General features: G+C 27.6%; 1 protein-coding gene across 1 annotated transcript; it reads left to right on the forward strand.

The window, feature by feature from the left end:
• The first annotated feature begins 6,584 nt into the window (after positions 1 to 6,584).
• LOC124931305 (probable sulfate transporter 3.5) lies at positions 6,585 to 11,348 on the forward strand. Its single transcript, XM_047471741.1, has 12 exons — positions 6,585 to 7,027; positions 7,124 to 7,331; positions 7,407 to 7,578; positions 8,448 to 8,513; positions 8,599 to 8,712; positions 9,190 to 9,306; positions 9,386 to 9,512; positions 9,601 to 9,887; positions 9,972 to 10,162; positions 10,412 to 10,488; positions 10,799 to 10,875; positions 10,980 to 11,348. The coding sequence occupies exons 1-12, from the start codon at positions 6,685 to 6,687 to the stop codon at positions 11,136 to 11,138; spliced, it is 1,938 nt and encodes a 645-aa protein (XP_047327697.1). The 5' UTR covers positions 6,585 to 6,684; the 3' UTR covers positions 11,139 to 11,348.
• The last annotated feature ends 5,259 nt before the right edge of the window (positions 11,349 to 16,607 follow it).

Consider the following 16,607-nt stretch of genomic DNA (forward strand, 5'->3'; position numbering starts at 1 on the left):
CTAATTAATTTGCAGTTTAAATTGTTTAGTAAAAGATAAACATCATTATATTCTAAAACATGTCAAACTTAAACAACTCTTGAAATTAAAGAATACTTAGTAAAAATGAAAACATGAATTATATTTAGAAGAAAAAAAAGAAAAGAAGAATAAGTTATTATCCCACTTAGAAGCAGACAACACGAAAAGCAAATAATGTAGCACCAAAAAGAATAAAGTTAGAAAAAATAATAGTCCGTTTTCTACAGCGTAAGCAGCAAATAATAATAATAATAATAATATTAATAATAATGTTGAAAATGGGGGTTCAATTGAATTGACAAAGTGGATGGATCATCATCATTATCATCACCATGATCTACAGAATTTGACTCTCATCTCACCTTAATGGGACTCAAATTTATTTGACTTTTCCAAGTTGCCAAGAGGCCAAATTGTTTTATACTAGTTTATTTTTTTACCAACTATCTCTTTCATGTGATAAATATGACTATTTAGAATTTAGATTAATAATAAAAAGTGTATTTCAATCTATTTGTGGTTGTTTCAGCCTAGTTGTGGTATGTTATTTGATTCATGCTTATCCCCTCTTATTAATATTTTAAATTTGGAACAAAAAGGTCGCGCGATTGGTAGCCTACAAAACATTGAAGTCATTATTGACCTCTCAGAGTATGACCTCTTCTTTTGCTAGATTTATGTGGTTTAACTTTTTATATTGATAGACTAAATTTCCATTTTTTTGTATGGGTTTTATTATTATCTTGCTATACTGCAATTTTGCTATTTATCGGATTAATAAAATATATTTATCCTTTAAAAAATATGAAATTGATTTTAGAGTAAAAAGGTATAAGTTGACGTAGAGTAATGATTTTGAGGTGTCGTGATAACTTTTTGAAAATAAAACTTTCCTTTAATGAATAGTAAACACTAAGTGTGAAAATTTTGTTTGTTTTCAAAGGAAACAACTACTTAATCTATAAATGATTATCTTAAAAAAAATACATTCATTTGAAGATACGTTCATTAGAGTCTGAGGTCTCCATATATATTTTAGTAGTTATTATGATGTGTGAAATTATCAAATTGAGACTATTTATTGGGGATAATTGAAATTTCGGACATCTTCTTTTAAAATTTACAATTTAGAGGTTTTATTGTTAAAATTTTACAAAAAAAAGGTTTAAACGCCGTTAATTTATTATCTATATGATATTTATAAATAATTAATTTAAAAAATAATGTCACTAATTTAACTACCGAATTTCGACGAATGGAGTATTTTTGACTACTGAATCTTCTGAAATTTGGTAACCAAATACGCTAAAATTCAGTAATTAAATTAATGACATGAAATTTTTATTTATTTATTTATAAATACACGTAGATAATAAGAACGAAATTAAAACCGTTAAGATAAAATCTTGTTTTTTTTATAATTTGTCCAATAAAAAGTCCTAAATAGTAAGATTTGAAAGAGAATATCAGAAATGAAAAATCTCAATTTGTCTTAGCTCAACTTCTATTATGAGAATTTTTTTTTATTTGCTAGGGGTTGTTATAAGATTTAATAATTTTGTATACAAACGAATGAAATTGAATAAATAAGGAACTAAAATATTGAGAATTATCTTAATTTAATCGTTAAAAAAAAGAATGGAAGCTAAAACTATTCCACAAAATCTTAGTTGTTATATTACTTATTTAAATTTAAGACGTTATTAGTGAAAATTATATAAAAGAATTTTAATTTTTAGACAACATTATTGTCCCAACTGAATTAATCTTAATTTAATATTCTTAAATAGAAAAAAAGATTATTACTTAATATAACTCATTCGATCGACTATACCCTACTTTTGGTTATGCCTACCACATTATTGAGATTTTGGGGCCATATAACAGTGTTGTCACGATGACTCTATATGTATATACTTATAATTGATTAAGACCAATCATTTAATTTACGGTTTAATGTGAATTTAAAATCATTTTTTCAATTAGTTTATAGTTGTAATTGTTTTAAGTTGAAAAAAATCAGCTCAATTTTTTATTCAGATTTCAGATTGAGAAATGAAAACTTAATTTAGAAATATTCAAATATTAATTTTTCATTTAAATAGGCCCTATAACTAACTGATAAAATGTTTTTCGGTTTGAATTTAGTCGATATAATGGTTAGACGGTTCCAATTAAGCTTAAATTGCTTTAAAATGCAGGGACGACTTAAGTTAACCTTTTGATCTGATTGTTGATTCTGTGACCTAAGTTCGTTAAGTCGTTGGAAGCCAGTAAATCCATAAGAATGCATGGCTATGGTCACATTTCAAATAAATAAAAAATCATGAGTAGCTAAAAAAGAAAATATATTAAATGGAGAACACGTTGATTCTCCACTATATATATATTTTAAACAACATTATGTTTAAATTATATTTAAGAAAGATAAAATATAAACTATATAAACCAATAGAACATATTTTCTTATTAAAAATAAATATATAAAATAATTTATGCCATACACAATTGCTAAGAAGGTCCATAATATCGTCACTAAAGATTATAACAAACAAGTTCAAATTTGTCAAAACCGAAAATATGATTTAAAAATATATTGATTACAAGTATTATAATTACTCTAACTCGCTCAATACATAAATATAAAATAATATTAAAATTGTGTGTCTTAATATTTATTGTGTTTAAACAATTTTCTTTATAGATGAATCATTTAAAAAAGAATTATATCTCCTTAATATATAAAGATACAAATAATAATCATAATCAACATATTCATATTATAAAAAAGCAAACACTATTATTAATGTCTACATAATTATCTTTTTTGAAGAGAGCGAAAAAATTTCTACTAAACAAAATAATTATAAAAAATGTATTATGAATCAATTGTCCATATTTAATTATTGTTTTATATTTTATAACACAAAATTAATATGAAAATAATATTTAAGATTAATTTATAAAAAAATCCTATTATTTAATTAATGTAATAATAATATTTATATGATTAATATAATTCAAAATTTCATTTTTTTTTAAAAAAAATTTAACTGATTCAAATTTATAATCGGGTTAATTTGCAAATTAACAATACAATATATTTACTCTAACCAAACGGATAGTGCAATGTGGTGCGATGAGAAATAATTTGAGAAAATTGCTTTCCTAGATATATAAACTATATAAAATTAATACAAAATTTTAAAATTATATAAATAAAATGTTATCTGTTTATATTTTAAATTCAATTTTATTTTTATTTGTAAATTTAAGTACTGTTGTAATTATATTGTTAGCTTTCAAGTTATATATATATATAACAATTTAATCTTATTTTTAAAATTTAACCGCTTTATGTTTTAAAAGCGGTTCAATTTCAACCCACAAATTAATAATCCGATCTTTAATCTAACCTATCATTTTAATTTATCTTTCTCATAATTCTTAATTTTTCATTTATATAATAACAAAATATTTTCACTCTCTATTCACTTTCATTTTTTATTTTCAAGTTCAACATTCTCTATAGTTTTAATTTGTAAGCTTCAAATAGGTAATAATAACAAAAATGTTATATTTGTCAACTTCTAAAACATAACGATGCAAATAATGATATTTTTATCTGTGTTTTTAATATTTAGTATATAAAAAATATAAATAAAATTTAATTCATATTTTAGTCGGGTAATGAGATACCCGTCGAGGATCGAGTACCCAATGAAGGGAGATATAAATACAAATAGAAATACCCGTCGGGTTCAGAATCGAATAATAAAATAAAAATTGGGTCGCAATGGGTACTTTATTATCTGACGGATAGGGTACCCGTTGTCATTCTACTCTAATAAAATATGTTAGTGCGAAAAAGTGATTATTAAAATGTAAAAAAATTTGACACTTCCAAGATACAATTAAAATATGAATTTACTTACTAATACATCATTTTCAAATATGATAAATAATTAATGTTCCCGAATTATCTATAATCATTGAGTTGTTGACGAAGTTAGTGAATTATTGGCCATAAAAAAATACATGTATTAATGCTTTAAAGGCTTGTCATCAATAGAACTATAGAAGCCCGGCCTCCCTCAATAAACTAATTAATTAATTTGGATATAAGCTTCTCATTTTACAATATAAAATTAATTTTAATTTATAGATAGAAAATTAGACAACCACACGTATAATGAACCAACCACAAACAATTAAACAAATCAAGTTCAAATTAAATAATATTAATCAAATTAAACTTTCAAAAGAAATTAGCTAATCAAAACAGTTGGTTGATCCTTTTTTTTATTATTATTATTGTAAACATCGTATTACATTTTTTAACTTTTTTGTCATCACTAGTTCTCATAGATCTACAATTAATTTTCTCAATCTCATTAATGTTTGCTTTATTATAATTAGAGATGATTTTCTAAAAGGTATCTTCTCAATCTATTTACATTCCCTAAACATGTGGTTCCCCATTCCTTGTATGTAAAATAAGGCAAGTTGATCTTACTTTGTAACCCTATTTTCATATATCGACGCAGTACTCATTCTAGCATGATTGGGGAACATCGTATCATTGAATTTCTTCTCTCGAGACTCATCACAATTCGAAGAGCATACAACCAACCACGACCACTATTGAGATGATTTGAATTGATGATGCAAGGAAAAAGAATATTGAACAAAAGGAAAGTATATCTTTTTATTTTGTAATCTTGATTTAAGGAAATAAGATTAACACAAAAAAAATATGATCTTTTGTTATGGTAATATTACTAGAAAAGTATTTTGATAATATTTTAGAGATTATTTGCCAAAATATTGTGTCGACCTAGTTGAAGACTATTTAAAGGTGCAGTCGGGCACTTCAGAAAGTTGAAGTTTTTGCCTTGAGAGCATCATTTTCAGTCTCAGTTCTGTATCTGTTAGGGTTACGGGGGACCGGGTGTTATATAAACGCGTGTCATAACCCTAGTCTGTACTGTTGTAATCTCTATTCTGATCTCCTAATAAGATTCTCTCTTTCTGGTGGACGTAGTCAAGTTTTATCTTGGTGAACCACGTTAAAATCTGTGTCGTTCTTTATTTCTTACGTCATCTATTACATCCCGTTACAACAGCCACCTTGCTCATTGAAGCAATATCAATTGCCTCATCCGATTGTTCTACATGCCATAAACAACCAAAACGGTCATTACAAAACGGTGAGTCTGAACACATGCAATTGGAAGAAAAGAATGTGTTCAGAAGTTCAAAAACAAATAATGAAACAAAGTTCAAAAACAAATAATGAAACAAATTAAATAGTGACGTCTATACAAGAGCAAAATTAAACCACTCTCCTACGGAAAACAAAATAAAAAAACAACTTCCAATCAAGTATATGTGTTAAACTTTTAGATAAACTTAATTGAATAAAATCTCTTTTAAAATATGAAATGTGTTAAATTTAGATATTACAAACTAAGAACTTAAAATTTGAAGTGGAAGTGACGGTGAAAGAATCGTGCTATTTTCTTCTGGAGTCCCTATACATACAAATTAACTCTAAAACGGAATAAATGGTATAATCAGATATCATGTCATTAATATTGCTTTTTTCATGTGTTATAAAGTAAACAAACTTTATTTTAAAAAAATCAGAAAAGAAAAAGAAAAAAATAATATTCTTTGCCTATAGCTGAACTCGGGGGAGGTCTTATATGGGGTATTGTAATTTGTAATATAAGAAACAAACTTCCATTTTATTTCTTTCCTTTTCTTGAGGCTGTGTAAATTAAAAGAAATAAAAAATCATTTCCAACAACTCAAAATGGATTTTGTTGTCAACTACTATATATATATAGCACCTTTTTGGGATTCATCGTGGATTAATAACTGTAGATTTATAACTCATGTAGTGTTGTGGATTTATGTAGATTTATAACTATTTGTTACTCATTAATTAATTTATGATTTAAAATAATGTTTTCAATTAATCACGTAGTAGTTATGTAATTGTATCTAATTAAATTAATAACCACAATTTCATCTTAATCACATTTCTATAATAAATAAAATTATTTTTATTTATAAAAAATAATTGATTGCAACCCACATTACTAATCACTCTTAAATTTATTTATTTGGTAAGACAGTGATTTAACATAAATTCAACTCCAATTTAAGGTATTTTAAATGAGAATCGAGTATCTGATTTTTAATTTTTTATGCATCAACTCCTTTTACTTTAAGTTATTTTATTGAGTTAGCCCTCCAATTCAATTTAAGACGTTTTAATTAAAAATATAACATTTATTCACTTAGACAAAACTCTTGACATACCTAATTAGTTAGTTTTCTTGTTAGAAAGCCTTAAGATGTGGGATAGTTTTTGTGAAAAGAAGATTCCTTGTAAAATGAAATTAACAAAATTAACAATTCAGATATTGTTTTTTGAGTCATTATCTTTTGATATCAAACAAGGCCTAAATTAAATTCTGCCTATATATAGAGCCACCATAATACACATCCAAATACTCATTCTTCATCTCTCTCTCTCTCTCTCTCATTGTTGTGTCTTCCTATATATACATATTCAATCATTTTCACCTGATTTTATAAGAATAAAATAAAATCTCTCTCAATATCTCACTCCTTATAATATAATATATAGCCATGAAAATGAGATCAAGTGAAGATGAAATGGAATCATTTTCATCTATTCACAAGGTGAATTTCAGTACTGCTCCAAGAAGTTTCCCAACTTTACTAAAGGATCATGTGAAAGAAACCCTATTCCCCGACGATCCATTCCATCAGTTCAGGAACGAGTCATCTTCTTCAAGAAGAGTCATCAAAGTCTTAAAATACTTCGTACCCGTTTTCGAATGGCTTCCAAACTACACTTTCAACTTATTCAAATACGATCTTCTAGCCGGAATCACCATTGCCAGTCTTGCCATTCCTCAAGGAATCAGTTATGCCAAACTCGCCAACGTCCCACCCATTAACGGCCTATGTAAGTTCTTTTTATTTATAGTATCGTTTTCATGTTAATTTTTTTTAAGGTCTTACTTATATATTTTTGTTTTTGATCATGATATGGGGAGAAAAGATTCGAGCTTTGTGCCTCCTCTGGTGTATGCAATATTTGGAAGTTCAAAACACGTGGCGGTGGGAACGGTGGCGGCTTGTTCATTGCTGATATCGTCAATTATAGGAGAAAAGGTGTCGCCAATTCAGGACCCAACTTTGTATCTCAATCTCGTCTTCACCGCTACTTTTATCTCCGGCGTTTTCCAGACCGCTATGGGTTTTTTAAGGTATTTTTTTATTTTATTTATTATTTAGTATGAAATATGATTTATTGATTTATTGATTTATTTATTTATTTATAGGCTTGGAATATTGGTGGATTTCTTGTCTCATTCGACGATCACCGGATTTATGGGAGGGACTGCTACCATCATCATCCTCCAACAACTTAAGGGCGTGTTTGGAGTCATCCATTTCACTACCAAGACCGACGTCGTTTCAGTCGCACGTGCTCTTCTTGCCCACCGACATGAGGTACTTCACCATTTCTATCCTAATGGTTACCTTAAACCATAGTAATTATGGCGGTTTGGATTTAGTTGATAAGTGTCCAACACTATTAAATATAAATAATATATTTTTTTTTTCATATTTTTATAAGATTAATTTTAATTTTTTTTATAATAATATATATATATATATTATTTGAAATTGCTATAGGACAAAGATTATAACAACATATAAAATTTTAATATATTATAAAACATTATTTTATATAATTTTATCATAATATTTTTTATAATTTTAAGAGAATATAATATAAACGGTATTAAAACTGAATAGGCAGAGACGAATTAAAACGTAACACGATGATAAATATATTCTTTGCTGTTATTAAACCCATTTTCATCCATAATTAGGATTTCATATAACTATTCTTTAGATTTTGACAAAGATTGTCCATGTACGTATGCTACATATTACAATTAAAAAACAAAATTTTAGTGGGTTGGTATTGTATTCTCAGAATATAAATCCTATAATTTTTTTTCATTAAAAATCCAAAGAGATCTTTTTTTTTTCTTTTGTTGGCCAATTAATTTAGTATATAATTTATTCTTTTTATTAATTTATTTATTTTCACAACAATATTTTTTGAGGTAACAAATAATAAATGCACACATCCCCGAAAGTATATACGTGTCTGTAATGGGACTCTCAAAGTTTTTTGTCGTTTTCAAATTCAGAATAATATTAGTACAGTTGCCAAAAATATATTTTTTATTAAATTATCTTATCTATCATAAAATTGATCAAACTTTTCTTTTATGTTCACTAATATTAATTTCCTTAATTCATTTCACAAATTTAATTTTTATTCTTTTATAATATTTCTTGTATAGTGGCGATGGGAAAGCGCAGTGGTCGGCATCATCTTCCTTGCATTCCTTCAATTCACCAAATATGTGGTAAGCATGTTTGAAAACACTTAAATTCGAAATTTATAAATTTATTTGAAACATATTTTTGTAAAATATATATTTTAAATTGCAGAAACAAAAGAAGCCAAAACTATTTTGGGTGTCAGCAGTGGCGCCTATGGTGGTAGTTGTTACTGGTTGTCTTTTTGCATATTTTGCTCATGCTGAGAAACATGGAATTCAAACGGTAATTAAATATTGTGTGCCAAACGGGACTTACAAATTATAAGTGTAGAAACTATATGTATTTTTCATAATTATAATTATAATTATTTTATTTTTTAATAGTTCTGTTAAGAAAAAAAAGGTAATAAAACCCTCCCCATTCATTCCTATTACACGTTTCACACAAACATGGTAGACGAATTTATTCCCTATAAATAATAAATAATTAATATCATCATCATCTAGATCTGATCTACTTCAATAGTCTTATCTATTTATTTTAAAAAATCACTAGGTATAATAAAGCTATATATATAAAACACAAATTTCAAATTATCTTTTCACTGCTTTTCAACTTTTTATTATAAAATATATTTAATTTCTCACTAACCCAATATCAGCCAATTATAAATCATTATCCTAATCTCACACCAAAGTCCAAATTTATGTCATTTAATTACTATTCACTAATTTTATTTGATTTTTTTTTCCGATTAAGGTGGCTCGATTAGAAAGGGGAATAAATCCATTTTCCATTAAACGCTTGACTTTCGACTCCAAGTATATTTCAGCACCTCTTAAAGCTGGATTAATCACGGGAATGATTGCTCTTGCTGTAAGCATAATTCAAAAAATTACTATATATTATTTATAAAATGTAAAAAAATATTTGATTATTTATAAAAACATTACAGGAAGGGATATCAATTGGGAGAAGTTTTGCCATAATGGAGAATGAACATGTTGATGGGAATAAAGAGATGATTGCTTTTGGTTTTATGAATATTATTGGATCACTAACTTCATGTTACTTAACTACAGGTATATATTTAAATTATAAACTATATTTATTTTTATATGGCAAAATAATAATAATAGTAAATTCATTTGATTTTTTAAATTTATGCAGGGCCATTTTCAAAGACAGCAGTGAATTTTAATGCTGGTTGTAAAACAGCAATGTCTAATGTGGTGATGGCAATATGCATGTTACTTACACTTCTCTTATTGGCTCCTCTCTTTAGATTTACTCCTTTGGTGGCTCTTTCTTCCATTATCATCTCAGCCATGCTTGGTCTTATTGAATATGAAAAGTTTTACCATCTCTTTAAAACCGATAAATTCGATTTCCTTATTTGCGCTGCTGCATTCTTTGGCGTTTCCTTCATCAGCATGGATATCGGCTTAGTTCTGTCGGTGAGAAGAAAAAAAAACAAATTAATCTGATCCGATTTTGTTTAAATGTTGTGTGTGACAAATTTTTATTGTAATTAATTTTAGGTTGGACTTGCTCTATTGAGGTCACTTTTATATGTGGCTAGACCAGCCACTTGTAAGCTTGGGAACATCCCGGACTCGAACTTGTATCGAGATGTCGAACAATATCCACAGGCGATTGGGATCCCTGGTTTCCTAATCCTCCAGCTCGGTTCTCCTATTTATTTTGCTAATTGTGGTTACATAAGGGAAAGGTACACAAAGTTCAAAACCCTAATTTGTTAGATTATCGTGATATATGTTTTTTTGGGAAATATATAACATATTTCATTAATTTATTAAATCGTGAAAATCATTGTTCAAGTTATGCGATATGAATTGTCATAAATTATTCAAAATCGACATTAAAGATGACATAAGATCAGAAATTTTTTTTCCGTGATATTGTGAATAATGAAACTGTTTAAGGAATTGATTTGGTTTTACTTTTGGAAATTGTACAGGGTATTGAGATGGGTTAGAGATGAACAAGGTATTGCTCAAGGCAACTATGTTGAGAACATTTTGCTGGATTTGGGAGGTAAATATAATTATATAAAATTTGGAAAACAAATTAAGAATGCATCTAGATGTAATACCGTGTTTTAATAAAAAAAAACATTCTATTGAAATTTAAGATCTAAATTCGTCTAATAAATATTGAAATCTGTTATTATTTGTCGGTTTAAATAAAATGTGAATAGTTTTAGGGTTTATTATTGGTTTAGATGTTTATAATATTATTTATTTTTTTAATCTGAATTCAAACTAGAAACAAGTTATATTATTGCATTTATGTCTTAATAGTGTATCATGTTAAATAATAATAATAATAATAATAAATTGGACAGGCGTGACATCCATTGATATAACTGGGATTGAGACCCTTGAAGAAATACACAAAGCTTTAAAAGCAAAAGGAATCAAGGTGAGCTATCATGCATTTTCTCATAAATTATGAAGTGGGTCATCATAATTCATATATATATAAACTAACAATTGTTTATATTATTTTTCTTTAATTATCAATAGATGGGTTTGGTGAATCCAAGGCTGGAGGTATTAGAGAAATTGACAGTGAGCAAATTCATAAAAGAATTTGGAGAAGAGAATGTGTTTTTGTCGGTTAAAGAAGCAATTGAATCAAACAAATTTACTTTAAAAAGTGTGAAGCAATTTGCTGAAGTGTGAGAATGCAACCATAATCTTATCTATGTTTGTATTAATTAATTAATTAGCCTTTGTTCAGGGTCTATTATAATGTATTTATTATTAACCGTACAAATATGGTTGAGCTTGAGCCTCCTAAATACGGACAATAATATGCATTATTAGGCGTACAAGGATGTTTGTGGCTCCTAAATTAGAGCCTACTATTTGTAATCTTTGTATTTTCTTTTTTCTTTGCCTCTTCAATACAAAATCCAATTATAATATTGGAGTCTAACAGATGAGAGTTCTATTGTTTTAGCGGTAATATATATATTTCTCTTATACTATTTTATTATTACTTACAAATCATGACCCACTTCAAAATGATTAAATATGAGATATTTTCTCTATTAAAAATGAAATATTAGATTTTTAATTTTTAGACTATTCTTTCCCACTTAAACTAACTTAATAGGTTGATTTATGTATTTTAACATATTTATTTTGAAAAACTCAAAATATTGTTATAAATACTTTGGAATGACATTTAAACTCATGTATGTTTTTCAAAGAGAAATATCTCATCTTTATTATTATTATTTTTTCCCATAAATAAAAGTAATTGCTTACTGTCTATTTTCTTTTTCAATTTCTTTATTAGCTTATGGGCTATTTCAATTACTTGCTAATGGGTTGGACTTCTCAGTGATATTTGTTCAAAGGGATTTTGGAGAGGAAAAGTTAATTATAACTAGGAAAATTTTTAATAAGAATAAAAATAAAATAAATTAAAAAAATTATAATAATATCTAGGGGCGGACTCAGAATTTTAAACTGGGGTGGGCTTAAAAAAAATTTAGGGTGGGCTTAAAATAATAACGATTTTTTTTTTGAAAAAAACAAGTATATATAAAAGTAAAATTTTACCAATTTTTTAATAATTAGATAAAAAAAACAATGAATTATATTAATTTTTTAAAGAAATTAATGATAATGTCATATTTTTACCGTAAAAAAAAAAAAAATTCGGGGTAGGTTTCAGCCCACCCGAGCCCTACATAGATTCGTCCCTGATAATATCTATTCAATGTTTAAATTTTTTAATAAATCATGAATAATATATTAAAATAAAAAATATAACACTCTCATTCCACATTTTATTCACTTCGATAAAATAATTTATTTTCTTACATGTTTCATCACATATTTTTTTCCGAATAAATCTTTCGTCTCGTGACTTTACACTTTCACTTTGTCAATCAAATATTTGATTCATATTTTTTAATAATTAGCACCGTGACCTCACACTTTGGTCAATTAAATATTTGATTCATATTTGTTTAACCACTTTCAAATGATACTGGTCTATTATCTCTCGACAAACCACATCTCAATCACACTTGGTAAAAGGTTGTACTTGTTTTTGTTAGGTTGCAAGTTCGAAACATACCAATAACATTTTTAATTTTATTTTTAACCGTTTTAAGTTTATGGGCAGTCAACCCACATTCTGACCAAAATATTCATTTACTCTCACATGTATATCCAAATTAATCACAGCTCTCCAGACACTTTAAAAATTAAGCATTATTATATATATAGATTAGTTAGTTAAAAATTCGAATTTTTATTATTAAAATGTCTTGCGTTCATCAAATTTGGTGTTCAATTTTAAATATAAAGTGTTGTTAGCTTAGTTGGTTAAAAGGTTGTACTTGTTTTTGTTAGGTTGCAAGTTCGAAACATAAAAATAATATTTTTAATTCTATTTTTAATCGTTTTAAGTTTATGAGCGGGTAAACCCACAATCCGACCAAAGTATTCATTTACTCTCATATATATATTCAAGTTAAGCACAACTCTCGACCCACCAATCCGGACACTTTAAAAATTAAGCATCATTATATATATAGATTTGTTCGCGGTTTTCGATCCGAAATATTCTGTAAGGGGGTGATTTGACCAGTATTTGAGTTGAAATGGGGTGAAGATGATATTTATGTCTCCGACTCGATCTCATCCATATTCTGCCCTGACCACAATAAACACATAAAATATATATAATCATCAATGTTTTATTTATTCTTTATATTTAATAAGTGTTTTAAGTTTAAATTGTTTTTTTATAAAAATATGGATTTTCAATATATATTAAAAAACGTTTACATAATTTTTTTAATATGGTATAAACGATATTTATTTATAAGTTTTATTTGACAAAAAAAAATATTTGTTTGCTTGAATTTAAAAAATTAGAACCATTCTCCTTATTATCATGATTCTTATTCATATTTAAGAAATTTTAATAAGAATTAAGTTCGAGACCTTTAATTTTTTTTGTATAAAATTCTTGTTAATCGTAACTATTAAGTTATAAAATTTAGAGTTATAAAATTTAGAATTATAAAATATTTGTCATCCATTGTTATTGTGTGAATTTTGTAGAAGAATATTTATGTTTACATTCAGATGGGAACATACAATCGAGTAATTTTTTTTATACAAATTAAAAGGTAATGATGAAAAGTTATAGAATATTTTATACTGTTAATAAAGTTCAAGGGTTCAAAACACTCATAATAAAAGACCAGGACACATTTTATAATTTTTATTCAATAAAATTAGAACTGTAAACCTAGGTCTCCCCCGTATTTTCCATCCAGACGCTCTCGATTGGAAGATAGTTGGCGCGCGAATTCCATAAACAAGTTGACATTTGTTGCGTTCGCTTCACTCTCCAATCCATCTCTAATGGAAACACAGCCGCTGATTCTGCTGATCTTTGTTCATCTCGGCGACAAGTATCTAAGGAAATGGTAAATAATTTGATTCCGTTTTATCTTAACGCCATCATTATTGAATCTATCTGCTCAGAAAATACTCACTCAATGTTCTTGTATATGTTATGAAATACGTGTATATTCTTGTACGAAATGCCTGTGTTGAATGCAGACTTCTGATTTGTGTTTTCCCTCTAATTTTATGGTTTTAGTAGATTAGAGTTTGTGGCTTGTAATCCAATCTTACATCAGTAATGCAGATCACCAAACTCCCATATGTATGACTGATGCTCTTCTTTGATTAGGTTTTCTTAGGATAATCTTATGCAGGAAAATCATCCTGTATTTGAATTTAGATTCCTTAAATGCTTGGTTCATTCATATGCTTTTGTTTTGTAACATCCTTGATGTGAATTTGAAACTAACAATGGATTTAGCTATAAAACCACCTTAACTTGTGGTAGATATTGTTGCATTTCTGAATACTATTGGTATGGTATATCAATTCGAGGTGCAGTGCTGTTGCTTTCTTCTCCCTGTATAATGCTAATTAAGATGGAGAACAAGAAATCTGTATGATAAAATCTGTCATATGGTGTAACATTTGACTTGCAAGAACATGTGGTCTAAGCGATATAAATCATATTAAAAGCTTTGGAGTGTTGAGCATAAGACATATTGCCTTGTTGCATTAGTTTTTTTTTTAGTTTCCTGATATTTTCATATATATCTCTATATGTTTCTTATCCCAGAGGAGAAGGATTGATTTTGAATTTTTGAAGGATTAAAATCTGTAACTTTTATGCGAGCTGCCTTTTTTTTTTCTTAGTTCATGTTGCTATTGATGAATGTACACGAAATTTCTGTGGCAATAAAGATTGCTAGATCTGCTTCATTTTTACTACTCTTTTCTCACTATTAGTTTATTAAATGCAGAGTTGGTCTGATGTGAACTTGATTGTTCGCCTCTTGTGACTTGATCGAATTAGTAAATTTATAATTTATGATGCAAAAAAACCTTTTAACAGCTTGATGGAAAACTCCTCCAATTATTTGTGATTTACTCTAACTGTTGTATGATCAGGGACTAAATAAAAACAACCAAAGTAAAAGATTATGGCATTTTAAATTTTCATTCTATAATGTTCTATATATGAATTATATCCAACATACATTGTTTTTTAATGGGCTGAAATGGCAGTGATCATGTTACTTTGCTAGGTCTAATGATGACAGACAAATCCAGATGCCAAATGTACCGAATAAGGAATATCTGTTGCACCTTCCATCTCAAAAGGTTATTCTTCTATCTTCATCTCCCAGCATCTCAAATATATTTACATTGGATTGCTATTTGTAGTTGCTATTAGGGATGGCAACGGGTACCCTACCCGTCGGGTAGTGAAGTACCCATCCCCGAACCCGATTTTCATTTTACTACCCGACCCCGAACCCGACCCCGACGGGTATATGTAATGTTATCCCCATCCCCGATTCAACGGGTACCCGATCCCCGACGGGTACCCCATTACCCGATTAAAAACTTAAAAAATGTAGAAGTTGAAGAAAAAGAAACATAATAACTGTAATAAATAATAAAATTATTAATAACGAAATGTTAAAAATATAAACAAAAACATTACTTAACTAAGTATTTATGTTATAGATCTTGAAAAAAAATAAAAACTTTGTTTGTTGTTGTTAAAGCGAAGAAAAAGTTAGAATAAATGTAAAAACAAAATATTGACTTATGTTGAAGATCTTGAAAGAAATAAGAACTTTGTTGTTGCTAAAGTGAAGAAAAGTTAGAATGAATGTTAAAAAAATAAACAAAAACATTACTTACCTATGTATTTATGTTGAAGATCTTGAAAAAATAAGAACTTGGTTGTGTTAGAGTGAAGAAAATATAATGAATATTAAAAAAAAAGTTAAAGATTGAATATGAAGAGTGTTGAGATTGAAATACATCTTATTATCAAAAGAAAATTTGAAGATGATGAGAGAAATAACTTTTTTGGGGAATATAAAGAAATAATGTCTTGTTGGGGAATATAAAGAAATAATGTTTGAGTGGAGTATGGATAAGAGCAAAATATTAATGATGATATTTGTAATAATGAGATATTTGAAATGTCACATTAAACTATAATAAAAAATATATTTTATTTTTCATATTAATATAATCGGGTATCGGGTATCGGGTTTGGGTTTTACACACTCCCCATCCCCGACCCCGTACCCGATCGGGTATCTTCTCTCATACCCCATGCCCGACCCCGGCCCCATACCCGATTTAAAATACCCGAACCCGACTATCGGGTACCCACGGGTATCGGGCATACGGGTACCCATTGCCATCCCTAGTTGCTATATATAGAATCATTTTGTTTTAACTGTTAAATTCCTTCATCTCTTTTGAGTAAATATACTGATAAAATACATTAATACTGCTCTTGACTCCATTCTTTCATGTTCAAAAGAACATGTAGTAGTCGGTTCAACATACATTAGTATTTTATTTAATCTCTTGATAAATAGTAAGCTTCGGATATGTTATGTTTCATACAACTACAAGTTGAACCATATGGAGAAATGAAATAACATTTTTTTCTCAATTTATTCCTACAATTGTCCTTTTTATGCACAAGATAAAGTTATAGATAAATAAGCCAAATATCCTCACATTAGTCCACAATTTCCTTTTTCTAGTGTTTCAAGGAATAAT

The sequence above is a fragment of the Impatiens glandulifera genome, chromosome 3 (assembly GCF_907164915.1).
Source record: "Impatiens glandulifera chromosome 3, dImpGla2.1, whole genome shotgun sequence".
NCBI classification, from domain to species: Eukaryota; Viridiplantae; Streptophyta; class Magnoliopsida; order Ericales; family Balsaminaceae; genus Impatiens; species Impatiens glandulifera.

Bases quoted from the DNA above. Each gene is read 5' to 3' on its own strand.
- LOC124931305 (XM_047471741.1), top strand. From the start codon at position 6,685: ATGAAAATGAGATCAAGTGAAGATGAAATGGAATCATTTTCATCTATT. The intron at 8,514-8,598 runs GTAAGCATGTTT...TTTAAATTGCAG, and splicing joins TTCAATTCACCAAATATGTG to AAACAAAAGAAGCCAAAACT. The intron at 10,163-10,411 runs GTACACAAAGTT...GAAATTGTACAG, and splicing joins TGTGGTTACATAAGGGAAAG to GGTATTGAGATGGGTTAGAG.